Below are 27,705 nucleotides of genomic sequence, written 5' to 3'. Positions count from 1 at the left end.
CTTCCCTTGCAGAGTTCGGCTGACGAGCGTAAAAAAAAACTCTTGCCTAAAACAAGCCGACGGGGGCCGGCCCCGCCCCCTCGGCAGGCCAATCAGCTGCGCACCCGGGAAGGACGTACAGCTGCAGGCCGAGCGAGTCGATGAGGCCGAGCGAAAGGTAGGACCCCGCTGAAGTGCTCGGCGGCTCGGGGGGCGGCTCGCCATCTTCTCCAGCCTCTCGGGTAGGTGTTTGTCTTCCCGGAGCGGTAAGCTGGCGACCAGAGACGTGAGTCCGCCCGGTCGGGTGTGTTTGTGCGGCAGGCGAGGCTGCGGTTCGGCCTGGGCGGGTCCCGCGGGCGGCGACGCAGGGGAGGCCGGGACCTCTGTGCTGGCGGGGGCCGAGCTCGCCCGGGCCTGCTGGGGACTTAGGAGCGGGGCGCAGACCGGGATGAGCGAGAAACCTGCCCCCCTTATCTCCCCGGCCCGTTGGCGGTCTTAACTCTGGGTGCCACGCGGTTGCTCTTACTTTACGCCATTCATAGAGCGGCCTAGGGAAAAGGGGCAAGAAGGGCAAAGCGAGACGCGAGCGAACGTTGACTTTTGTTGGCTTCAGTTATCTCTGAAAACTTTAGGTACAATCTGAACAAATACCGTCAGCAGAATGGCTCGGATTTGTTTGTAGTTGTTTTCAAAAACTCCAAATTAATTTGAATGTTAATAGAGATGCATATTTATGAGTGGGTGGTGAAAAACAATGACGATTTTCACTATGATGGTGGTTATGAAGGTGTGGTCCCCAGACTAGCTTATCACCATTACTGGCATCATCATCGTAGTCATCGAGGAACCTTTAGAAATGCATATTTTCAAGTTTGAGAACCACGGTTCCAGGAAACTGCACAACGCACACGAACTAAATTGCAAGACCCTGACTTTTATGCCAGGCTACTTCTAGGTTAATACAGAAGTTGACTCTAATACCCAAGTTAGCTTTGTCTTACTCATTTCACGTGTAAATTCATTGAAATCAGGTGTGTCTCCTTTGTGCCGATTTCCACTCAGTGGCTGGCAGTCTCCTTGGAGATCTCTGTCTTTGTTGGTAGCTGTACAGTCTAGTAACTCCTGTTAAAGTCCACTCTCCGTATTTCCTGCTTTGTGGAGGTGGGGATCCCGCAGTTCCTCCTCTCCATCTTCTCAGAAGATGCCACTAGCATCTTGCCCTGGAGAGGCAGTTTTAGGTAGAGCCAGTCTGGGTTTGACCACCTAATAGCTGAGTGGTCTTGGGCAAGTTACTTGTTTTTCTAATCTATAAAATGAAGATAATAATAGTACTACTTCTAAGAGTTCTTGTGAGGATTAAATGAATGAATGCACGTAACAGGTTTTCGCACATAGTAATCAAATACTAGTTACTATTATTATATAATAATTTTTACATTATTAGTGTCAAAGACACATAGATGAAAAAATTTTTAAAAAATAGAACTAAGGGAGAGAGACTATTACTGACAAATGGTAGAATAACACGTGCCACCACTGAATTACACCAACATAGGATGGTTACTTTTCCTTAATATTTTGCTACTCAGAGTGTGGTCTGTGGGCCAGTGTCTCTGCCATCACTAGGAGCTTGTTAGAAATGCAGAATCTCAGGCCCACCTCAGATTTACTCAATCAGAATCTGTTTCTTAACAAGATCTCCACCAGGTTTGGATGTGGCTTTGTTTGGAGGAAGTGTGAGATTATCTGAAGGATTTCTCAAGGAGAAATCAGTGACCACAGGGATTTGGCAGGAGGCCCTGACTTTGCAGCTGATTTCACTATTCTGCATCACCTCCTGGTCTTCCATCATTTCTGCATTGCTAAACCCTATCCCTGGATCTGCTGATCATTATTGGAGAAAATAGCCTAGTTGCCAATAGCATGACTTTGTGGGGGGTCATAGTCAAAACTCAGCTGCTTGACAGGCGTTTTGATTCATCTCCCTTTGTGGAATGCTCCCTTTAGTGCTGTTTTTCCACATCTCCATTCTCCATCCCAGCCTCTGCGTGCACAGGGACACTCTGGGCTTTCCAATGGACTTTTTCAGTATCCTGTTGATACAAACAGTAATGTGAACTTTGAGCTTCTCTTCTTTTTGCTTTAGAACCTTTATTTCCATCCTTCCTCATTCATTTCTATTGATGAAGTCATGTAAAACTTTGTTGCCTATGAAAAGCCTTAACTGTAGCCTTGATATTAGACACTGCCATCTTTTCCTAGTCTCTGCTCAGTTCAGACACTCCCCTTGTCACCTATTTAGTTCTTTTTTTTTTTGGCCGCGCCATGCGGCTTACAGGATCTTAGTTCCGGACCAGGGATTGAACCCGGGCCCACACAGTGAAAAAGTGCGGAGTCCTAACCACTGGACCGCCAGAGAATTCCTTAATTCTTTTTTTTTTGTTTTCATTGAAGTAGAGTTGATTTACAATGTTGTGTTAATTTCTGCTGTACAGCAGAGTGATTCAGTTATACATTTATATATATACATTCTTCTTTTAAATTCTTTACCATCATGGTTTATCATAGGATACTGAATACAGTTCTCTGTGCTATAGAGTAGTACCTTGGTGTTTATCCAGTCCATGTATAATAACTTACATCTGCTAACCCCACCATCCCACTCCATCCCTCCCCCAACCCACTCCCCCTTGGCAACCACAAGTCTGTTCTCTATTCACCTTCTTAGTTCTTAACTGCTTAGAATTAGGCTTCTCCCTGTCATTCTGTGAAAGTCAGTTCACAGATGACCAGCTAATTAACCAATCCAATGGCTTTTTTCAAACTTTATTTTTCTCATTTTCTCTGAAGTATTTAATACAGTTGACTAATACCTCCTTCAAATTAAGCCCCTCTTGCATAAAACACTGCATGTTTTTAGCTTGCCTTCTATTACTCTCATTAGTCTTTACTCTCCTTTTGTATTTGGGTCTTCTCAAGGCTTTATTCCTTAGCTTAACTCTTTTTTTTTCCCCAGTAAAGTAATACAGTTATCCAGTATTTCTAAGCATCTCTGGAGCGTGACAGGGATTTTAGGATGCCTTTCCCATCATTATTGTTATCTAGTATTTTGGCTTTACATTTTTAAACATAGAAAGTTAGGTTTTTTAAAAAAACTATCAGTTGTTTACTAAATTTATCAATATGCTTGATCAGTTCCTATGCTCATTGTTGTTTCTTTTATTCACACCTTTCCTCATTGAGGTTAAACTTCTTTAACATATCAAGAGTCTGTGGGTTGTAGACTTTATTAGTTTTTTTTATGTCTAAAGAAATTTGTATTAGTTTGCTAGGGCTACCTTGACGAAGTACCACAGACTGGGCAGCTTAGACAGCAGAAATTAATTTTCTCACAGTTCTGGAGGCTGGAAGTCCAAGATCAAGGTGTCAGCAGGGTGGGTTTCTCTGTGACCTCTCTGCAGGTGGCCGTCTTCTCCCTTTGTCTTCACATCATCTTCCCTCTGACCTGTGTCCAAATTTCTGCTTATAAGGACATGAGTAATATTGGATTAGGGCTAATGACCTCATTTTTAACTTAATTACTTATTTAGAGATCCTGCCTTTAAATACAGTATTCTGAAGAGCTGGGGGTTAGCACTTCAACATATGAATTTGGTGGAGGGATGCAGTTTAGACTGTAACAATACTTTTTTAAAATTAATTTTCATTGGAGTATAGTTGCTTTACAATGTTGTGTTAGTTTCTGCTGTACAGCAAAGCGAATCAGTTATGCGTATACATATATCCCCTCTCTTTTAGATTTCCTTCCCGTTTAGGTCACCACCACAGAGCACTGAGTAGAGTTCCCTGTGCTATACAATAGGTTTTTGTTATCTATTTTATACATAGTAGTGTATATATGTCCCGATCTCCCAATTCATCCTACCCCTGTTTCCCCCCCTTGGTATCCATAAGTTTGTTCTCTACATCTGTGTCTCTATTTCTGCCTTGCAAATAAGCATAAGTATATCTTAATTAGTCTTTCCCATGGGGGGGGAAAACCTTTTGTAAAATGTGAAATATACATACAGAAAAGTGTGTAAAATACAAATGTTCACCTTAGCAAATTATTAAAAAGCAAGCACCTATGTAACTACCATCCAGGTTAAGGAGTAGAACATTGCCATCGTCTCAGAAGCCCTCCAGTACCTTCTCCCTTGTCTCATTCTTGATCTCAGAGGGAAGGGTTTCAATATTTACCACCAAGTGTGATGCTTGCTGTAGTACTCTGACAAAGTTTTCTTTTATTCTTGGTTTGCTAAGTGTTTTGTTTTAATCATGAATGAATTTAACCTGTTTCTTGATATTGGTTTTGGGGGCCTTCTTTTTTTCTTCATTAATCTTACTATAGGTTTATCAATTTTATTCATCATTTCAAAGAACCAAGTTTTGGTTTTGTTGTCTTCTCTATTACATGTTTTCTAATTTATTAATTTTTACTCTTTGTTTTTGAATTGAATCTTTTCCGTGATTCTTTCTCAGGCCTCAGGTACTTTCCTCCTATGTGTGCACTGATCAGTGTGGTGCTGAATATTCAAGGGAGTCTGTTCTCATACCAATTCCTCTGATAACACACTGTGTCCTCCAATTCAGTTCAATTCTGACCCTAACTATCCAGTTACTGCACACCCCACAAGTTAAGGGCAGAGTCCTTTACAAGACTTTCCCCACATCAGATGCATGTCTTGGGGGCCCCCTGTACTTCTGACCAACTGGCTATAGATTGAGGGCTTCCCATTACCCCATCAGATTGGGTAATTCACTAGAACCACTCACTGAAAGTTCTACAGTTAATGGTTTTATTATAAAGGCTATAGGTGAAGATCAGCCAAATGAAGAGACACATAGGGCAAAGTCTGTGGGGGAGAACGCAGAGCTTTTGTGTCCTCATGGAATCCAGGTGTGTCACCATCTCAGCACATCACTGTGTCACCAGCCAGAGAGCTCCTCTGAGCCTCAGTGTCCAGAGTTTTTATCAGTGTTTCAGTCTGTAGGCATGATTGATTCATTGACCACATGATTGAATTCAGTCTCCAGCTGCCCTCTCATCCCCAGAGGTTGGATGGCTGAAAGTTCCAACCCTCTAATCATGTGCTTGGTCTTTTGGATGACCATTCCCCAACCTGAAGCTATCTAGGAGCCCACCATGAGGCACTTCATTAGCATAACAGACAGTCCTATCACTCAGGAAATTTCAAGGGTTTTTGAAGGAGCTGGGGCCAAGATGGAGTAACAGGGACCCTCTGCAGACCTCTGCAGGTCTGTCTCTATGCAAATTTCCCTCCTGAACTCCAGCTGCCTTGATTTCTCCAGACTCAACTCCATCTCCTCAAGGATCCCAGCTCCTGGGCTCTCCCTGAGTTTCCCCTCTGGGTGCCCATGGTTACTTAAGACAGTAGCCTGGGGCAGTGGAAGGGCTGTCCATGTTTGTTTCCCATATTTCAAGGACCACCATTCTTTCTTGCCTGGTGTCCAGTTTCTTGAAAACCATCTCATTTTTTTTTTTTTTTTTTTTTTTTTTGCTGTATGTGGGCCTCTCACTGTTGTGGCCTCTCCCGTTGCAGAACACAGGCTCCGGACGTCAGCCGCTTGTGAGGATCTTCCCAGACCGGGGCACGAACCCGTGTCCCCTGCATCGGCAGACGGACTCTCAACCACTGTGCCACCAGGGAAGCCCATCTCACATATTTTATGCAGGGTTCTTTCTTGGTTGTTCAGGCAGGAAGGTAAATCTGGTCCCTGTTACTCCATCTTGGCCAGAAGTAGGAGTCCGGGGAGTGCTTTGGAGCAAGGAGTTACTATGTCATCTTAACCCCAAACCTTTACCTGAATTATTCCTTTATTCCTGTCAGGCTCTTGTCCCTAACACTTTGTTAGAAACTGCTGTGCCAAATCCAGTGGTCAGTTTGCTGCCCTCTGATCACCTGATCTTTCAGCAGCATTTGATACAGTTATCTGTTCCCTTCTTTCTTCACATGGCTTCTGGAATACCAGCCTCTCCTGGTTTTCTTCCTGCCTTACTAGTACTCACTGACAGTGTCTCGTCAGTTCCCCCTCTTCTTTCTGACCTCCAAGTGTTGGCATGCCCTAGGACTCAGTCTTTTATCTTCTTAATGGATCTTATGGTGATCTTATCCAGTCTGTGGCTTTAAACCTCATCTACATCCTGATGGCTCCCAACTGTGTTTCTGTAGCCCCACTCCTCTCCTTAGCTCCATACTGTGTATTAGACATCTCCACTTTGATATTAGTAGGCATCTGAAATGTGCGGTGTCTAAAACAGAGCTCTTGGTATGTCAGAACTTGGTATCTGCTCACCTGAGTGTCCCTCAGTCTTTCCCATTCTTCCAGTTGCCGTGGTCACAAACCTTGATGTCATCCTGAATCTTTTCTTGTCCTTACTTCTTACGTCCAATTTACCGGCAATTTCTGCAGTGTGTTTCTGGATTAGTTAGGGTAGTACAAGATGGTGTTAAAAAAACAAACCCCCAAATCTCAGGACTTACCATAAAAGAAATGTATATTTGTTCACATGAAAGTCAAAAAACATGTTCCCACGTAGTAGGTGGCCTTGCATGTGGTCATTTAGGGTCCCAACTCCTTTAGTTTGGCTGCCCTCCTCTAGGGCTCAGTGCCTTCCCCATTCCCTGATGGTCGAGGGGGCCAGCTGATGGAGGGTCACGTGTGGGAGGCTTTCATGGATGTGTTGCATATCCTTGCACTGCTTTTGTGCTGGCTAGGACTTAATTGTCACATACTTAACTGGAGGACGGGCTGGGATGTGTAGTTACCATGTGTCCAGAAGGAAGAAGATGGAATGTGCTTGGTGACATGTTAGCTGGTCTTCGCCACATGTGGTAATGTCTACCTCAAATTTTAAAAATCTTATCATTTATCATCGCTTTTGTTGCTGTCTTAGTTCATGCCACCTTCATCTCTCAACTGGACTACTGCAAATCCTCCTTTCTAGTCTCTTGCTTTTGCTCTTCTCTTCCAGCCTCCACATAGTAGCCCCAGTCATTGTAGAATGTAACCCAGATTCTATCTCGTCTGTACTCAAACTCCAGTGGAGACACAGATGTAGAGAACAAACGTATGGACACCAGGGGGGAAAGTGGCGGGGGGCTGGTGGGGTGGTGTGATGAATTGTGAGATTGGGATTGACATGTGTACACTGATGGGTATAAAATGGATAACTAATAAGAACCTGCTGTATAAATAAATGAAATAAAATTCAAAAATTCACAAAAAAAAAAACCTCTCTAGTGGGTGGCTTCCTATTACACTTAGAGTAAAAACCACACTCATTGCTGTGGCCTATTCCCATTCTCCCCTCCAACTCATTCCCAGGACCCAGTTGTTCTGGCCTTCTTGCCCGTTCTTTGAATGCTTCAAACATAATCCCTGCTTGGACCTTTATGCTTGCTATGCCCTCTCTCTGGGTTTTCTTTTCCTAAATCTTCCTAAGGTTAGCTTATCATTTTTCTGTTTAAATGTTGTGGTTATCTACCACTGTGTAACAAACCACCCCAAAGTTTAGGGGCTTTCAACAACCATTTTATCATCTCTCATGAGTCCGTGGCTTGTGGGGCTTGACTGAGCTCAGCTGGGTAGTTATTTTTTTCCACATGATGTTGGCAGGATCACCAAGTCAGTTACCAAGGGATTGGACTGGAACCACCTAGAAGGCTCACCCACATGGCTGGTCGTTGATGTTGGCTGCCAACTGGGAGCTCAGTGTGCCCCTGCACGTGGTCTCTCCAGGTGACTTGGCATTCTCAAAGCGTGGTGGCTGAGTTCCAAGAGGGTGTCCCAAAAGCAGGTGTTCCAGAGAGGTAAAGTAGAAGCAGCTGATCCTGGTATAGTTTAGGCCAGGCCCAGAACCAACACAGCATTACTTCTACCACAGTATTTTGGCTGGTCACACGGCCAGCCCAGATTTAGGAGGAAAGGAAACAAACTCCATCTCTCAGTGCGGGAAATGATAGAGAATTTGAGGCCATGTTTCTTCTCCTCAGAGGCCTTCTCTAAAATACCCAGCATTACCTAATCCATCTACACCATTGCCTTGTTTTATTTTCCTTATATGACTTATCACTATCTGATTTTTTTTTTTTTGCCAATCCATTGTCATCCCCCACTAGAGTGTAAGTTTCTTAAAGAAGACCTGGCTGGTCTAGTTTCCTGGTAGCCCTGTCACTTACGACAGTGCCCAGTATCCAGCAGGTATTTTGTAAACGTTGAACAAGAGAGTGCTGAACGTTCTCCCAAAACCTTATTCTCGTTCTGAAAATGATAGCACCATTTTTGTTGTTGGTAGGCCTTAAAATCTTGGAGTCCTGTCTGCCATCGTTCTCTTTCTTTCCTTCTACGTGCATTCAGTTGCTGAGGTCTATAGAATTAATCTTTTAAACATGTCCGATGGGTTCTTTCTGTTCTCATCCACATCACTCTTTCAGACCAACATCCTTTTTCTACTCAAGCCTCCTTGTTGAACTCTCTGAGTGTACATTTAATGCTAGTTTCATCTTCCCAAAATGTAGTTCCCATCACCCTTGAAAGCTATTGTTAGCCCGTGAAGTTAGTCATAAGCGTTTTTACTTTTGCAAAGTCATCTCAGCCACCTCTCCACCTCTGTGTTCCGCCATGTCCATTCTCGTGTTTCCAGTCTCTGAGGAGTACATTTTCCTCTCTGTCTCTGCCTCCCTCATCTCATACTCTTAGAATGTTGCCCATACTTCAAAGTCCATTTCCCATGCCCATTCCTCCATGAAATCTTCCCAGTTTCTCCCAGTCAGATGTGCTTCTTCATCCTGTGAGCCCCTAAAACACTTTGAATCCCTGCTGAGGCTTTGATCATTTGCATTTGCGGCTTAACAAACATTTGCTGAATGTCTTTCACTTGCTGGCCACTGGGCTGAGTGTTGGGCTTGGAGAGATGGAGGGGGCAAGATGGAGAGGGCATTGGGAAGGTGAATTTAGACTTGAGTAAGATGTTACCTTCCCTGGAAAAGTTCACGTTACAGTGCAGTGGTTTTCTACCTTCATTGTGTGATGGAACCCGGTGGGGAGCTTTAAAAATCCCAATGCTTGGGTCCCTCGCCTAGAGATTCTGATTCAGTTGGGTTGGGATGTGGCCAGAAGATTGGAGGATTAAGAAGCTTCCCAGGTGATTCTAATGCACGGCCAAGACTGAGAGCCGCGGTGCTAAGGGATGAGACTGCCCAGTAAGTGGTTAATTTCAGTGTGTGATACTCTAGAAGAAGAAACAGAGCACACCAGGAACACAAAAGAGTGTTTAGTTTAGCCTGGAGTTACTTTTATTCCTGCAGCTAGAGTGTAAGCCATTTATGGGCAGGGCCCAGGGCATTCTCCTCTTAGAAATATCCCCCACCTGATCCGTATTCAGAGTAAGGTATAAGAGAGGCTGTCTGACAGAACATTCTGCAGTGGTGGAAGGATTCTGTATCGGCGCTGTCCAGTTTGGTAGCCACTAGCCGTATGTGACAACTGAGCACTTGAAATGCAGCTAGTGAGAATGAGGAACTGACTTTCAATGTAACTTAATCTTAATTAATTTAAATTTCAGTAGCCACATGTGGCTAATGACTACTGTGTTGGACACTTGAATAGAGGAGATACTGTGTTTTGAGATACGATTTGAGGGTGTTTATGCAGAGGCTTAGATGAAGCAAGCTGTTTTCTCTGTTTGAGAGTTCAGTCACATCATTTGAATCTTAATTTTGCACCTTTTAAATTTCCCATTTTTTAAAAAAAATGGGAGATGGGGAGGGTTTGGTTCAAATACCTGTTTTCTTTAAAACAGTTTTACTGAGAAATGATTCACATACTATACAATTCACCCATTTAAATTGTACAATTCAGCAGTTTTTAGTATATTCACAGATATGTACAACCATTACCACAGTTAATTTTAGATCGTTTTTCATCACTATCTAAAACTTTTCATCAGAGTTTTTCATCAAAAACTGTGTACTGGGGACTTCCCTGGTGGCAGAGTGGTTAAGAATCTGCCTGCCAATGCACGGGACGTGGGTTCGAGCCCTGGTCTGAGAAGATCCCACATGCCGTGGAGCAGCTAAGCGCGTGCGCCACAATTACTGAGCCTGTGCCCTAGAGCCCGCGAGCCACAACTGCTGAGCCTGCGTGCCACAGCTACTAAAGCCTGCACGCCTAGAGCCCGTGCTCCACAACAAGAGAAGCCACCACAATGAGAAGGCCGCATACCACGATGAAGAGTAGCCCCTGCTCGCCAAAACTTGAGAAAGCCCGCACGCAGCAACGAAGATCCAATGCAGCCAAAAGTAAAATAAATAAATTAAATAAATAAAATAGAAAAAAAACCCCAAAAAAGTCTGTACCGACTCACAGACATAGAGAACAGACTTGCGGTTGCCAAGGGGTGGGGCAGGGATGGATTAGGAGTTTGGGGTTAGCAGACACAAACTATTATATATAGAACGGATAAATAACAAGGTCCTACTGTATAGCACAGGGAACTATATTCAATATCCTGTGATAAACCATAATGGAAAAGAATATAAAAAGGAATGTATACATATGTATAACTGAATCAGTTTGCTGTATGGCAGAAACTAACACAACATTGTAAATCAACTATACGTCAATCAGAAAAAAACCCTGTACCATTTAACTACCACCCCTCTGTCCCTTATTATATCCTCAAACTTATATACCTACCAATCTGCATAGATTTGCCTATTCTGGACATTTTGTATCAATGGAATCATATAATATATGGTTTTTGGTGACTGGTTTTTTTCACATGGCATGATGTTTTCAAGATTCATCCATGTTGTAGCATGTATCAATACTTCATTCCTTTTTATGGCCTAATAATATTCCACTGTATGGTACTCATTCATCAGTTTAGGGACATTTGGGTTGTTTCTCCTTTTTGGCTATTGTGAATAATGCAACTATAAATGTTTGTGTACGAGTTTTTATGTTGACGTATATTTTCATTTCTCTTGGAGATATACCTAGAAGTGGAATTGCTGAATCACTTAGAAAATCTTATGTATACTTTTTGTCTCAGTGAGAATAGAATATGTGTGCATGTGTGTATGTGTTTTTATGCGAATACCACTTAACTGAATATTTTTAATTCAGTTATTATTAAGAAAGCATTATCTTAACACTAGAAGGAAGTGGATTGTTTTTATTAAAACAGTTTCCTTCAAAAGTAATCATACTTCACTATATCTATTAATTTTTGTAGCCTTCATGCAGGATGCTGTGTTCTGTGCTCTTTTGTGAATGTCTGTGGCTGATAACTGCTTATGCTCATGATGATGACTGGATTGACCCCACAGACATGCTTAACTATGATGCTGCTTCAGGAACAATGAGAAAATCTCAGGTATTTAAAAAATGCATGTGTGTATAACACCTTATCAGTCCTGTGATGGAAATAGTCTACTTTTGTTATTGTTTTTCACAGAGCTATGAGAATCCTATATCAATGATTAGCAATCATGCAGAATGTCTTCTTGCCTCCTAGTCTAAGATGATTTCAACCTCATCTGTTTATTTCTGTTTCAAATTTGAATGTAAAGCCCATCGAGAAGCAAACTAATTTGATTTTAGTTCTTAGCTAGTGTATAAATTTGAGGCTCTTACTTTTTTGGTGGTTTAATACAGTTGAGGAATATAATGAGCAAAGCCATAAAATGATGAAGTAAAAATTTTAGTCTCATTAACTGTAGGTTATTTTTACAACTGAACTATGAAGAAAGAAAATCTCTCTCTCCTTTGCTTTAGGTGAAGTATGGTATATCAGAGAAAGAAGAGGTCAGTCCTGACTTATCACATGCTGATGAATTGTCAGAATGTTACAGCAGACTTGATTCTTTAACTTATAAGGTTAGGTTTTTTTATTCATGATTTTTGTATTATTTATAGTATGTTAAATTGCTCTCTGTTTTCCTGTCGTTGCTAACATTATTTGTGTTTCTATCTAAACTACAATTGACATATATATGGGTTATTTTTCTTTAGTTACTCTGGCCTTTGATTTTTAAAATAGTACTTCTATTTTGCTGTAATAACATCTCACTATGCAGTAATTATTTCTTTACCAGACTGAAAATTTCTTGGGACAAGGAATGGGACAAGGTGATGCTCTATCACCTGTTGCAATGCTGGGCTGTAGTAACAACAAATATAGCAAATGAAGAAATGGCTCTACTGCTAGTTTCTAAGCATAAGAGTTGCTCTTATAAATATAAGGGATTATTATAATTTAGTGTGTGGTAGCTATTCATTTATTCAGTCCTTTATGTGGCTGAAGTAGAGTTTATGAGAGAGGAAGTAAGTCAAGATTGCTGGGGAGTTTGAACACAGGTTATGCTGCGGGAACCCACCTCAGTTGGTTGTGAGGCAGGGTGCTGGTGGTAGTGTGGAGGGGGCTGGGATGGGGGGGATGGCAGAGGTCCAGCGACACTGGAGGCTCACACTGAGGCAGTGACGGGGTGAAGAGAAGAGGAAAGCGTGCAACTTTTCCGTGGTAGAATAAGCAAGTTGTGATGGTTGAGGGAGGAGGGGAAAAGGATAGGGAAGGCTAGCGTGAATGAGGGAGGTTTCCAGCTTGAGAGATTGGGAGGGCTTTTTAATTGAGATCCAGATATATCTGAATTCGAGATCTATAAGCAGCTGCTTGTGGTTCTTACCAAATGTGAATGTTTTCTCACCCGAGTGCTAGCAAAGAAATGCTTGGATAAAATTTGCTTCAGTCTTAACTGCATTTTGTGGTGTAGTGAATTAATTTGGCTGGATGTTAGGAAATGGAGAAATGCCTTTTTACTGAAATTTTTCATTCCATTGTTTGTGACTTTGGTTCAAACGTTGTAACAACATGATTGGTAAAATGGAGTCTTTAGTCTTTGTTTTTAAAAAATCGTTTCTCTTAAAAAGAAACTAAAAATTCTTAGGGTTTGTTAACCTTGCCTGAAAGCAGAGGAGACTGCCCTGTGACTTCTTGAGTGTCTTTCTGTCCTGAGTCTGTGTGTGCTGCTCTGTATGTTCATCATCTGAAGCCCACTTCAGTGCTCCATGCAACTTGTGGTCCACGCTCAAGTAAAAAGTACTTTTTCACAGGTTCTAAATGTCTGTAAGATGTGCACTACCCTCCCTCAGAGACTAGGCCACGGTGGTGTTTGTAGAGCTAATTTCAGAGGAAGTCTGTTCTAATGAAGGACTCTGTGCAGAGGGGGTGCCATGTGTAGGACACTCTGGAGAAGCCATGGTCCCTGACATATGGTAGGGGGTGATCGATAGTTGGCAGGAAAAATTAATAAAAGGCCAAAAGTAATATGCACATTCAAGAAAATCTTTGCTGTGTCCTTCATTTTCCGGCTTCATGCTATCCCTGTTTCTCTTTGTCCTCTCTTTCTGGGTTATTTTTCCCCCGCTTTTTCCTTTCATTCCTTTCTTTGTTAAACCATTACTTTGGAATTAGGAAGAGGCAGATTGGTCCAGATGTTCTGCTTGTCTACATCTCTGCTTCCTTGTTTCATGATCTTCAGGTTTTTTTTTTTTTTTGTGGTACGCGGGCCTCTCACTGTTGTGGTCTCTCCTGCCGCGGAACACAGGCTCCGGACGCGCAGGCCAAGCGGCCATGGCTCACAGGCCCAGCGGCCATGGCTCACGGGCCCAGCCGCTCCGCGGCATGTGGGATCCTCCCAGGCCGGGGCATGAACCCGTGTCCCCTGTATCGGCAGGCGGACTCCCAACCACTGCGCCACCAGGGAAGCCCATGATCTTCAGTTTTAAAATTGCTGAAAGTCAGCAAGAAAACTGCCAGTCAGGGTACAGTGTGGGACATGTGTTCCTTATTTGTTGCCTACTTGCCCTTTGCAAAGAGAACCCACAAGAAGCAGGTGAGATCTACATTTTAATGCGAGCTTGATAAAAAATAACGAGCTCCTTACTTTGATCTCAATGGGGCCACTAGGCTAGAAACTTGACCCTTATTACATTAAACTTTGACGCTAACTAATGTTGTATTTATTTTGTGGTTACAGATCGATGAGTGTGAAAAGCAGATGAGAAAAGACTGTGAAAGTCAAAGCAATCCTGTTTTTAGGAGATACTTAAATAAGATTTTAATTGAAACCAGAAAGCTTGGCCTTGTGAGTATTTGGTGCTGTGATACTAATCAGTGTAGTGGATATTTTCATTATTTATTAATTTCACATTATATCAAGCAGTGGCAAAGCATCATTATGCTTCAACAGAGAATACCTGACTCACCCTTTTACCAAAACCTATTCATGCAGGATTGAAGGCAGCTGCCTGCTTTACAGTGGTTTGGTGGAAGGCAAGTGAGCAGTGCAGATCCCTCCTCTTTTTCCTGTGGTTCATGGGGATTTACTTACTCTGTGCACTGCCCTACCACTTAATTGAGTTGGAGGGAGAGGGGTTTTTTTTTTTTTTTAAATTTTGGCTGCACTGCACAGCATGTGGGATCTTAGTTCCTCAACCAGGGATTGAACACACGCCTCCCTGTATTGGAAGGTGAAGGGGAAGTCCAGAGGGAGATTGTTTTAAATTTGCTATTTGAACTTTACTGAACAGTTAGAAACTTAATAAACTCATGACTTGGTAAGGAAATTCTATCCCAGTCCTTACTTCCTGTTTTCTACCACTTCCACACTTTCTTATTCAGATGATGTAATATTACATATTGAGAAAAAGAAAAGTGTGTTTTAAGTAGTTTTTTCCCCCTAGCTGTTTACTGTGGCAAGGCTGCTTTATAGAAATTACATATCAGGCACATACTGTTCATGATTAATGTTAAGATTCCATTTTTTAGAGTCATTGTTTTCACTTTGAGGAGTCGAAACATCAAGAAAACTTAAAAAAAGGGGGTGTTAGATGAATAGTAATCCCACCTTATTTTGGAGATGTAAAAGCAGATGTACTCACATGTACACCCTTCAGTTTGAGTCTTATAACTGAGTGCAAGGTGGAAAAGAGTCTATTTTATAGATGAGGAAACAGGTAGAGTCAGAAAATACTCAAGATGGAGATGCTTGGAATATTTCGTTCCTGGTTTTTTAGAAATATTAATCAATGGATGCTTTTTTATACTTACTGATGATTTGTGATATTACATGACACTTTGGTTTTTCTCATTTTATATTTACTTTTTAATATAAATATCAGTATTTACTATTAGAAAAGATAATGTTTATAATGATTTTGCTAACCTGAACTCTCAGTAATATAGTTGTGACTGTCATGCATATTTATGGAAACCAGATTTTGCTGCTTTTTGAGATCCTTTTTGTTTTTCTTATTTGTACTACTGCAAATTTTAGGCTATTTGAAAACTGTGTCAGCAAATGGAAAGTCATAAATGGAATCATAAAATAATGATAGTTTATCCTCATTATTTGTGGATTCCATATTTTTGAATATTTCAAATATTAAGCTTTATTTGTAACCTCAGAATCAGTACTCCTGCTTTTGTGGTCACTTTCAGATATGCGCGGAGCGACAAAACGTTTGAGTTGCTCAGTGAGCCCATTCTCAGCTGAGGTGAAACAAGGCCATTTTTTGCCTTCTTGTTTTCAGCTCTCATGTTATAAACAAGTACTTTTATGTGGTCTGTTTATTTTTTCGGGCTTTCATTTTTTAATTTTTAAAATTTTACTGTTTAAAAATCTCCCGGGCTTCCCTGGTGGTGCAGTGGTTGAGAGTCCGCCTGCTGATGCAGGGGACGCGGGTTCGTGCCCCGGTCTGGGAAGATCCCACATGCCGCGGAGCGGCTGGGCCCGTGAGCCATGGCCGCTGAGCCTGTGCGTCCGGAGCCTGTGCTCCGCAACGGGAGAGGCCACAACAGTGAGAGAGGCCCTCGTACTGCAGAAAAAAAAAAAAAAAATCTCCCAAGTGTTATGCTGTCTAGTGTTCCTAAGCACAAGAAGGCTGAGATGTGCCTTAAAGAAAATTCCCTTGTTAGTTAAGCTTAGTTCAGTCATTAGTCATAGTGCTGTTGGCTATGAGCTCAGTGTTAATGGATCCACAGTATATATATTAAGGTGTCTTTATTTATATATATTTTTAATTTCTTTCCTTTTTTTCCTTCAATATTTATTTATTTTGGCTGCGCTGGGTCTTAGTTGTGGCATGCGGGATGGTTTTTTTTTTTTTAGTTGCAGCACACAGGGTTCTTAGTTGCGGCATGCATGTGGGATCTAGTTCCCAGACCAGGGATTGAACCTGGGCCGTCCGCATTGGGAGCGTGGAGTCTTACCCACTGGACCAGCAGGGAAGTCCCTATATTAAGGTGTCTTTAAACAGTAACATAAAAGGGTTATGAATTGATTGGTTGATGAAAATGTGCTTGCAGGAACCTAACCCTGTATTTCCTGTAGGAGCCATGGTTCAGTATTTGCTAACTAGTGTTCAGGGTGACTTTATAGAATGTAAGTACTGCAGATAGCAGGAATCAACTGTAATTTAGTAAAATGTACTGTATGTTACTTGCATAGAGTTTTATAATTTTTGAAGTGTTTTTCACGTTATTATCTTTGGTTTTCATGTTGGCCTGTGAGTCAGACAGGTAGATATTATTCCTCTTATTTTATACCTGTGAAATATTGTGAACTAATTATATATTTAGTTCCAAATTAGCTTTTGTCTTAAAATATTTCATTGAGTAATGATAAAATTCTCCTTTTCTGTTTGTTTTTTTTCTGGCAAATTTAATTCAGCCTGATGAAAACAAAGGTGATATGCATTATGATGCCGAGATTATCCTTAAGAGACAAACCTTGTTAGAAATACAAAAGTTTCTCAGTGGAGAGGATTGGAAGCCAGGAGCCTTGGATGATGCACTAAGTGATATTTTAATTAATTTTAAGTTTCATAATTTTGAAACATGGAAGTGGCGATTTGAAGATTCCTTTGGAGTGGATCCATATAATGTATTCATGGTAAGATGGGATGAGGGGGACATGATTAACATATTTTTATTTTAACATGTTTTTGTTTTTTAAAACACTTTAAAAACCCCACCATAATTATGTTGAGAACTCATACTAAGTCACTGTTACTGGGTTGACGAACATGCAGCAAAATGGTACAAATGATTTTGCGTATTCAAGTCCAGTTCTTTTGTTTTTGCTGACGATCAGTGTTGTTTTTGGGAAGGATGGCTTGGCGGTGACTCTTCTTTCTATTCTGTTTCTGTTTTTGAGATGCTTCTGTGTCTGCTCTGCATCGTGGTGTTAGTAGCTACTGAGCTGTGGACATATGTTCGTTGGTACACCCAGTTGAGACGTGTTTTATTCATCAGTTTTCTCATCAGTTTGGGATGGAATTGGATGTATTTATATAAGGTATTGTATAGATAGAAGGTTTTTAAATTTTCAAATGTTACTTCATAATGAAAGACTGTAATCCATTTAGAGCTAGTATATAATCTTGCCTCAGAGGAGGGCAGGAGGCAGTGATTAGAGGTGGTGATGGTGAGGAAATTGGCAGCTGCTCAGGTGTCCCTGGTGTTTTGGGTCCTTGACCAGTTAGTGGGGAAAAATGTGCAGTCCTGATTTTCATAACCCAATTCCTGATGTTGGGTGGCATCTGGACAGCTAAATCAGAATAGAGTTATGTAGACACACTTGAAAAATTCTCATGTAGGTAATTTGGGGTATGTCTTTTTGTTTGCTAGAAGTGATACCAAAATACTGTTTTTTAAAATTAGTTTATTTTCTGAATATAAAAGTGGTATATTTATGGTAGAGAAGATAGGAAAGATAGAAAGATACAGAGAAATTTAATTCTTAAAAATTGTCTAGGGAATTTCCTGGCAGTCCAGTGGTTAGAACTCGGCACTCTCACTGCTGGGGGCCTGGGTTCGATCCCTGGTCAGGGAACTAAGATCCCGCAAGCTGCGTGCAGTGGCGAAAAAATAAAATAAAATTGTCTATAATTTTACCACCTAGAGATAATCACTGTAGATATTTTGAGGTATTTCTTTTTTTTTTTTTTTTTAAATTTACCATCTTAACCATTTTTTTAAATTTTATTTATTTATTTATTTTGGGCTGTGTTGGGTCTTCGTTCCTTTGCAAGGGGTTTCTCTAGTTGTGGTGAGCAGGGGCCACTCTTCATCACGGTGCGCGAGCCTCTCACTGTCGCGGCCTCTCTTGTTGCGGAGCACAAGCTCCAGACACGCAGGCTCAGTAGTTGTGGCTCATGGGCCTAGTTGCTCCGTGGCATGTGGGATCTTCCCAGACCAGGGCTCGAACCCATGTCCCTTGCATTGGCAGGCAGATTCTCAACCACTGTGCCACCAGGGACGCCCCGAGGTATTTCTTTATAAACTTTTTCCAAATTTTTAATTCTTTAAAAATCAGGACCACGTTATATATAGAAATTTGAAGAAGCATTATTGTTCCTGTCAAAATAGCATAATCATTTAAGGAAAATTTTAGACCTTTTTAGCAGGGTGAGTCAAGTAGCCAACTATTTTCAGTGAATTCATCTGATTAAATCATTGTGATATTTCCTTAGCTCTAAGTTCTATAGCTTCTAGAACTAAGTATTTACAAATTGGAGGAAATAAGGTAGTTTGGTTGAAAATTGTTCTCTCAATGATTTCCCCCGGGGCTTTTATTTTTAAAAGGCATATTTGTCATTTGTGCTAAAAATCATCCAAAGCAAAACACCATTTTGTCATGAATTGTATAAGAGAATGAGTAGTCGTTTAATATGTATAGCTATCTTTGGGGGCATGATATCAGCTATATTTGAACTAATTTTTAAAACAATCTTTTTAGTAAAAACGTTTTCCTTCCTCCTCATAATTACTTTATAAAGAAGGCAATTGTAGTTAGTTCTTTACCTGTTGCATTAAGACTGTTTTGCCATGAGCTGAAAAGAGCCACTTTTAAAAAATAATATATTTTTTTCTGTGAAAAATTTTTAAATAATCTGGTTTGGGTGAATGGTGAAGACACACTTTGAACTAAGGTTTTTAGGATGTGTAGGCGTAACCTTCATTGTTAGCAGCCTTTCATGGTTCCCTTTGGTGTTGGTCAGCTAGCCTTTGCCCAGCATCAGGCTGAAGTTGCCAAGATGGAGCCATTAAACGATGTGTGTGCTGAGAACATGGATTGGACTGGAAGTCTCTTGGGTAAGGTGTTGGTTCCCTTGGCCTTATTTTGAGTAGAATTTCTGAGAATGAAAAAACATATTAATAATCACAAAGAAATGATAAAATGCCAGAAGGAGGCTTTCTATGACTGAATCTTTAGTATCAGAACAGGCAAGAAGCGTCTTAAGTTTCAGACCAGTGACTTCTGTGTTCATGTAATGTGACAGGAAAGGGATAGAAAGTGTGTATATTGCTGGCTCTTACATTATCTGTCTCCCTGCATTAGACTCACTTTTGTTCATCTAGTCCTTAGCACAGTGTCTAGCACATTCTGGGTCCTCAGCAGAAGTTTATTAGAGAAGTGAATCAATGTATATATGAATTCATTTCCATCTTCGATTTAATCTCCTTATATTGACGTGTGAAATCTTATTGTAGCTTTACTATACTGTTTTTTTTTAAAAATTAGGAATTATTTTACTTTTTCTTACAAATTTTATGAACACTCACTAATGTTGACTGCCTTTAGTTATAGGTATCTAACAGTGGGAATGGTTTGATGATCAAAGTCTCTTTATAAATGCAAGTCTCTAATGACTGACCCAGAATAGAATCTCAGCAACAAATCAAGGTGTCCAAAAAATTAATTTTCTTGAAAAGATATGGGAGCCAAACCAGCCCAGCCTTGCTTCCTGGCTTCCGGGGACAACTAAATGCCTCCTGTAGCTCTTGCTAGTACATAATGTACATGAGTCTGATTTAGAAAAAGTGAGAGAACTAATGTTCTACTTTATTTTGTAAAATAAGTAAAGAACTGACATTTTTAATTGAAATTGTTTGGACATAGTTGTAGGTTCACAGGTAGCTGTAAGAAACAGAGATCCTGTGTACCCTTTACCCACTTCCCCCACTGGTAACATCTTGCATACTTACAATAGTGCAGTATCACAACCAGGATATCGACTTTGATACAAGCCACCAATCTTACTCAGATTTCCCCAGTTTTACTTGGATTCCTTTGTGTGTGTAAAGAACTGTTTTTGTTTACCTTTTAGAAATCTTAATAAAATATATTTTACCTGTATAAGAGTTGTATAATTTGAATGGATTTTTAAAATAAACATTTTGGACATAAGATGAAATTTTTAAAAATCACTGTTAGTGGGAGACTGTTTGCAAAACAATTTAAAATTGATTGGGGGTTGTGGGGAGAGGGACAGTTAAAACTAAAATATTGTCTTATTTGGGAATGAAATATGACTTTTTAAAAAAATGACTGTTTTTGTTTCTCTAAATAGAATGGCTTAGAAGTTCATGGACCTATAAGGATGACTCATGCCAAAAATACTATGAGCTCTTATTAGTCAACCCTATTTGGTTGGTCCCACCAACAAAGGTTAGAATATATTTTGTGAAAATTACTTATACAAAGCAAGTAAAAAGTCTCTGTATTTATTAAAAATTGTTAGTGTTTTTTACCATCATTTTGCTAATAATAAACCTTTGTTCTAGAAAAAAATACTTCCATTACACAGTGATTTTCACATGAAAAGTATATGATAACATTTAAATGTATGGAATTTCATAATTTCAGCCTCAGTACAGTTGATTATGGCTTATTCTATATGCCTCAATCCTTTGAGGAAAAAAATTAAGTTGTTTTTATCTTTTGTTGTAGGCACTAGCAGTTACATTCACCAACTTTGTCACGGAGCCATTGAAGCATATTGGAAAAGGAACTGGTGAATTTATTAAAGCACTCATGAAGGAGATCCCAGTGTTACTACAGATTCCAGTGCTGATAATTATGGCATTAGCTGTCCTGGTTAGTATATAGCACTGTTAACAATTAACAGGATTTACAGAAAAAAGGCAACTCTGAAATTATTAGGTTTCTTTTATGTTGTAAATCAGGCTAAGTCATGCTTAATGGTATGAAAAGATGATTTTTAAGTGATAAATGTTTGTTTATACTTACTTGTACATTCCTCTAAGCAAGAAAACGGTTCTCAAGTTTGATTGTAGATGTCAAAGCGGTGATTTAGAATAATACCCTCTTTTAACATTTGTTCTTTAAACTTCATGAATTACTACACATGATATCAGTTATGTCTTCTTTGAGAAAGGGGACCTTATTTCAGTCTGAATTTTTGCCGCACTGAGAACAGAAGAACAGTGGGTTTAACATAGCATCAGAAAGGGATGTAGAAAGAGGTGGGTGTACTAAGAAACAATTTGGGGGATCCAGGAGCAGACATTTATTAAGGAATATTACAGTATTACTTGTCAGTCATCCATGGTCTCTTCAGCTCTTTTTTTGGTTGATTTTCAGCCCTTACCCTAATAAAGCAGTTGTCTCATAAAACAAAATGCAAAGAACTCAGATGTGCCTGGGGAAATTATTAAAGAATTGTCTTCCCTTAAGGATACAAAATTCACTATGATCTATTTACTTAAAAATTATTCTTGTTTTGTTTTTTGGCTTGTGATTAGGATTCATTGGTTTAGGGATATGGTTTTGTTAGGTGACATTAGTTGTATAGTAGTAGTTTAGTCTCTAAGACTGAAATTATAAGCAAAACCCCTTCATCGCTTGTTGCTTCATCTGCTGCCTAAGAAAAGGCCTTTTGCTGCTCTGTCTTCAAAGAGTAGTATCTCCAGTACAGTGGTTTTCAAACTTTTTGTTCTCAGGACCCTTCTGTATTCTTCAGAATTGAACACCACAAAGAGCACTTGTTTGTGGGAGGTTTATTTATTGATATTTACCAGAAATTTTTAAAATACAAGTATACACAAGCACACAGTGCATGAGCCATCAGAGTGAGGCAGTCACTGTAGCCCCACAAGACTCTGCTGTACAAGAGGAGAGTGAAGAAGACTAATGTCTTTGTATTATGAAAACTTTTGACCTCACAGATTCCTGAGAGTCTCAGAGATCCCCTGAGGGGTCCCTGGGCCACACTTTGAGAACTGCTGCCTAGTTTTTCCCTTGGGGTGTGACTCAAAACCTGTTGAATTTTAGCTGTAGCTAAAGCGAGTTTGTAAAAAATAAACCTACAGGAGAATATTTACATAATGGTGTACAACTTTAATTTTCAGCATTTGCCTTATATGATGCGTGTGAATGTAGACAACACATGAGCAATGATCAGACAATTAATACCTTTTAAATTTCTAGGCTTTAGCCTAACTGCTGTTATAATTCAATAAAAATGTGTCCAGCTGATTGAAATGTCTGCTTAATACTTGGCGATTTCTCAAATTTTATTGGCTACTCTGGCCCTGTATTAATCTAGAGAAAATCCAGTGAAATTAAGATGTTTATGTCTATAAATGCCACAAGTTATGAAATTTTGTTGGCACCGTGGAAAGCACCTCAAAATTTCGTTGTAAGTCAGCCATTAAGTACTCAGGAATATGTATTTCTTTTCCTTCTAGAGTTTCTGCTATGGTGCTGGAAAATCAGTTGATATGCTGAGACATGTGGGTGGCCCTGAAAGAGAACCACCCCAGGCACTTCAGCCAGGTGAAAGAAGATGGCAGCAGGAAATTGATTATAGACCCCATGGTGGAGCAGGTGATGCAGATTTCTATTACAGGGGCCAAATTGGCCCCATTGAGCAAGGCCCTAATGACAAAACATGTGAGGGTAGAAGAGATGTTTTGAGAAAGAGAGATGTTGACTTGAGATTTCAGACTGGCAACAAGAGCCTTGAAGTGCTTCCGGCATTTGATTTACCAGACGCAGAGGCGAGAGAGCATCCCAAGGTGGTACCCAGTGTAAGTCAGCAACTGTTTATTTCGCTGTCCCTTCATACTAGGTGTAAGTGCTTCCTATAGTGCTTTTGGTTAAGTGCTTTTACTTTTCATGGTTAATTATATCACCAGTGATAATAATTATTCACTCTCCCCCTTTCTGGTTGAAAGTTAGTCCAGCCTCCTCAGAAGAAATGAGATTTAATTTTTATGTTAAATAGTATTTAACAGTAATTTGTTGGAACAGATGGTAATTCATAATGACATTTCATAGGAAACCAACAAGTGAGCATGACTGAAATTTCTACCTTTGAAGAGATCAGAGAGAAGTCCTCACTGAAGGCCTGGAGCCTTAGGGAGCCAACCCGCAGGAGAGCCCTGAAGCCTTAGGTAGATGAAGAGTGAGCTGGGAAAGGACCAAAAACCTCGCTTTCCCAAATCTTTTATATCGTTGGCTGGCTAGACTATACTTTTTACCTGTGGAATGGTGAGGCCTCTTTTCCACCATTATTGGCCATTTAAAGGGACATTTCCATTTCTGTTTGAGAGAGGACTTTGTATTGTCATTTGCAAAGTTTAGGTTGCAGACGCAAACCTTTGAGAAATAGTAAGAAGCGCAGTAGAATCTAGGAAATTGTAGAATCCCTTCCCATGGAGTTCCTTAGAAGAACATATCTGCCTGCGTCTAGAAAATTAAGATGTTCCTTTCAGCTTTAATAGTTAATGGTTATCTGTCACTCATCTCAAAAATCCTCCAGTGAGTTCCGGGCTCACTTGAAGGGAAAGCCAAAGATATCAAGATGGCCTAGGGCTTCCCACCTCTGTTACCACGCTGCTCTCTCCTCCTGCGCCCCCTCCACCCTCATCCTCCTTCAGCCACAAGGGCCTCCTGCCTATTCCTTGAACTCAAGCCTTTGTACTTGCTGTTCACTATCTAGAATGCTGTTCCCAATATATTCATAAGGTTCATTTCTTCAAGCCTTTGCTCATGTCATCTTTTCAGACTGCCCTAATTTAAACAGCTATCCAACCCTCCCACCCCCAGCATGATACTTTGTTAAGTTATTGCCTGATTCTCTCCCCAGCTTAAATGTAAATTCCAGGGAGGGCAGGGGTTTTTGTCTGTTTGTTGTCTTGTATCCCCAGCACCTTGAACTTAATGTATGCTCAGTAAATATTTGTTGAATGAATTATTCTCCCTAGCAAGAGGAGTTAGCAGTACTGGTCACCAGTCTTCCTGACCCTTCCTTAAGCTGCATCACTAGACCACCTGGCATATCCTGAGTTTCCCATTCCTCCATGTACAGTTCTGTGAGGCTTAATAACATTTATATAATTACAATCCAGCACTGGAACCAGGACTTGAAAGAGTTCAACGTTTGCTATAACAGATTTGTGTGGGAACTTGTTGAACATGTTTATTACGAACTTTCACATTATGTTAATTAAACAATTAAAACACTGTAATTCTCTACTTTGTAGCATGAATCACCTATTTTGGATACAAAGCCCAAAGAAATTGGTGGAATCTCAGGAGAAAGCACACTGACTGAAAGCAGCCAGTCTGCTAAGCCTGTCTCTGGCCAAAAGATACCAGAGTGTGTGGAAGGTTCCCCTGCAGTGGAAAAGGCCCAGCTCAGGACTGACGCCACAGGCGGCCCAGAGGAGGGCAGCACGTCCAGCCCAGCACTGCAGTGAGGGTGTGTGGAAGGGATCCAGACTGCAGCCCATGTGGCTAGAGGAACACAGACATGGACCACAGCTCTGAGGTCATCTTTGAGTTTTGTAAAGTATACTCCTCACAGCTATTTCTTCTTCTCTACAAATATTCTGTTATTTACTACACAGGTGCCAACTTAAACATCAGTATTTTTACTCATAATCAGAATTAACAAGCACACATGTATCTCTGTTTAATTTCATCTTTCTTTGATATTAAGATGCATCCTATAAAGTTTTGAAGTGTTAATTCTGGAACAGGATCTCATAGATGACATATGGCAAGCATTAATGATTTTGAATAATCAAAGAGGCCAGTCTGAATTAGGGGACATTGAAAAAGAAGTTCTGTTGTTTACAGGCATATATAGGAACCAACTCACCAAAGTGTGTGTTGCCTCGTCGAAGTCCTGTGATACCTACTTTAGTTAACAGAATTATTTGTTGTGCACTGGACTCAGAATATTTCACGTGGTAGGTACTCAAAACCAACATTGAAGGAAAGTCACTGTAGTCATGCTTACCCTCTTCATTCACTTCAGCATTTTAGTGCAGCCACGGAGTCTGCATCACCAGTGTCAGTCTGCCTCGTGTAGGCTGCCTGCAGATCAGCCTTCATCTCTCAACTCTTACCGCTATTACTGGGCCTGCTTCCTTATCACCCCCTTTACTTTATCCTTAGCTAAGACAGAACTGAAGAGTGTCAGGGGAATTTAGATTACATAGCTTGTTAAGTCAGTAATCTCAGTTTTACATCCTTTGAGAATGGCTTTATTTCCCCAGCAGATGAAGTACACAGGCTTTATAAGACCTGTTTTCCTTGCTACTCAGAATCCCAGCAGTTGTGATTGTTAGATATTACTATATCTTATTTATATTACAGTAAACCATATTGTCCAAGCCATATGAAGTTCTAATTTTTAGAGATCTATACAAAGAGAGGAATAAATACCACAATAAGGAAAACAGAGTAGGATGTTTTCACCCTAGACAGGTGATATAATCAACATTTCAAATTAGTTATTCTGATTTTTAAACTATTCATTTTAAACTTTCTAAAAAAGGAATTTATAAATTTTGCACAAGATCTAACTAGGAAGCACATGTATTACACATATTCGGGTATCCTTTATCTTAACCTTCACACTACAATTTATATTCAGCTGCTTACTAAAAATGATAGCAGTCAGGAATGGTCTTAAAATTTTCATGCAGGCATTTCTTTCAGAAAAAAAGATGTATTTAAAGCATTTGCTTTTTTTTTTTTTTTTTTTTTTTGCAGTACGCGGGCCTCTCATTGCTGTGGCCTCTCCCGTCGCGGAGCACAGGCTCCGGACTCGCAGTCTCAGTGGCCATGGCTCACGGGCCCAGCCGCTCTGTGGCATGTGGGATCTTCCCGGACCGGGGCACGAACCCGTGTCCCCTGCATCGGCAGGCGGACTCTCAACTACTGCGCCACCAGGGAAGCCCAGCATTTGCTTTTTGATATGTTTTTTTACGTGAAATGCAGAAATACCCCCTTTTTGGCTCCCAGAAGCATCACTTAGATGCCTGTAACGATTTAATTTTATGTGTTAATATTGTTTTCTAGCTTCGTACTGCAAAAAGTATTTCATCAGAAAGGTAATTTTCTCCAAGAAATGCAAAAGGATTTTATATAAAACTTTATAACATAGTAGGCATGTAGGGATGCCAGCAGTTTGGGATAGATTTGTGAACATTGATGAATATAGTCATCTGGGGGCTAGGCCTGTTCACACTGATTGTATGCTCTGAAGGTGCTAATTATCCTCTGAGCTGTGAAATGAATGCCTCAGTTTATAGACTGTAACTGTGAGAGTACAGTTAATGTTGTTTTGCACTTCTGACTGCTTTTTATCTATCCAAAAATGAATCTTTAAAAGAAAATTTAAGAGAAAGTTCACCTTTGTATTCTTTCATTACAGATAACCATTTGGGGGTGAAATCTACTTTGACAGCAGGGCAGCAAGGTACTGCTGTTGAAAGGTGACAGCAATTCAGGGAAGACTTATTAAAGCAAATTGAATATATCAAGGCCAGTTTATAACTAGAAGAAACAGCCTTGTTTATTGTCTAGCCAATATTTATCATTAAAATCAAGGATGATAGTAACGAGCTTTTAGGAAAATCAGAGTGGGGCAGATAGCTTTTCAAAAGCAGTTTTTAAGTGGAATGGATAACGCTGAATGTTTACAGGGTCTGAGAACTACCATATACACAAAATAAACACTTATTTTTACATTATTGTGGTTTGGTATGCTGTCTTTGCTCAGTAAATATGCTTGTAAGAAAAAGCCCAATGGAATTTAAGTGCAGGTTTTAAAAGGATGCTAATCCAGGACATTATACCCTATATATAATACATAAAACATAATATAATCCAGGTGTTAGTACTTTTGACAAAATTTGTGTCTGATCTCAGAACCAGGAGTAATCTTTTTTTTTTTCCTCTGAGCCCTTAATGTGAGTCCAGATTGTGTAACTATCTTTCTTCTCATTTTTTAAAACATTAGCTATTTGTAGAAGTGCTTTTCACTGCCCGTAAAAATCGCCTGGAGGATTTTTAGAAAGAACAAAGGCCCAGATCCCTAGATCCCATCCCAGCTGTGTTGAATCAGAAGCAACCAGAGGTGAATGAGTTGCCAACTTGTTCCAGGCGTGGGCATTTGTATTATGCAATTCAGCCTTAGTCCAGGCCCAGCTCTGTCCCATCCTTGTTGACTTGCTTTTGCTAAACTTATGTCATGTTGCATTATGTCCCCTTGTAAAACCACCTTCAGTTTCTGGGAAGAGGCTTAATGACAACTGAGGGCTTAACCTACGTCTTTCGTACTTAATTTTTGTGACCTACGTTCTTGACAGAGTCACATGAGGGTTTTGGATTTTCTGACATTAGGTCCTAAAAAGTTTTACAACAGTATTTTGCAACAGAACATACAATTTTAAACCATTTTATATACATACACATACACACACACACACACACACACACAATGTACATATATACATATCTGTACTTACATATGTAAATATATAAAAATTAG

At 40.2% G+C, this 27,705-nt stretch overlaps 1 protein-coding gene across 4 annotated transcripts; it reads left to right on the top strand.

The window, feature by feature from the left end:
• Positions 1-62: 62 nt before the first annotated feature.
• On the top strand, positions 63-27,698 carry CLCC1 (chloride channel CLIC like 1). 4 transcript variants are annotated; one of them, XM_079899622.1, is made up of 11 exons: positions 63-265; positions 11,282-11,422; positions 11,824-11,925; positions 14,085-14,192; positions 16,779-17,000; positions 17,265-17,405; positions 19,111-19,204; positions 20,464-20,561; positions 20,844-20,990; positions 22,604-22,945; positions 24,404-27,694. In XM_079899622.1, exons 2-11 carry the CDS (start codon positions 11,294-11,296, stop codon positions 24,617-24,619), a joined length of 1,599 nt encoding a protein of 532 aa, XP_079755748.1. In that variant the 5' UTR covers positions 63-265; positions 11,282-11,293; the 3' UTR covers positions 24,620-27,694. The 4 variants fall into 4 exon arrangements, with proteins under 4 accessions (XP_079755748.1, XP_079755747.1, XP_079755749.1 ...); XM_079899621.1 differs by having other exon boundaries at positions 64-221; positions 24,404-27,690; XM_079899620.1 differs by lacking the exon at positions 63-265 and adding an exon at positions 9,550-10,343.
• The last annotated feature ends 7 nt before the right edge of the window (positions 27,699-27,705 follow it).

The sequence above is a fragment of the Stenella coeruleoalba genome (genome assembly GCF_951394435.1).
Source record: "Stenella coeruleoalba genome assembly, chromosome: 1".
In the NCBI taxonomy this organism is placed as follows: domain Eukaryota; kingdom Metazoa; phylum Chordata; class Mammalia; order Artiodactyla; family Delphinidae; genus Stenella; species Stenella coeruleoalba.
This window is presented reverse-complemented; position numbering and strand designations above follow the sequence as displayed.

Excerpts from the sequence above, each read along its gene's own strand:
- CLCC1 (XM_079899620.1), top strand. Across the intron at positions 17,406-19,110 it reads ATTGGATGTATTTATATAAG|CTAGCCTTTGCCCAGCATCA; the intron begins GTATTGTATAGA and ends GGTGTTGGTCAG. Across the intron at positions 19,205-20,463 it reads TTGGACTGGAAGTCTCTTGG|AATGGCTTAGAAGTTCATGG; the intron begins GTAAGGTGTTGG and ends TTCTCTAAATAG.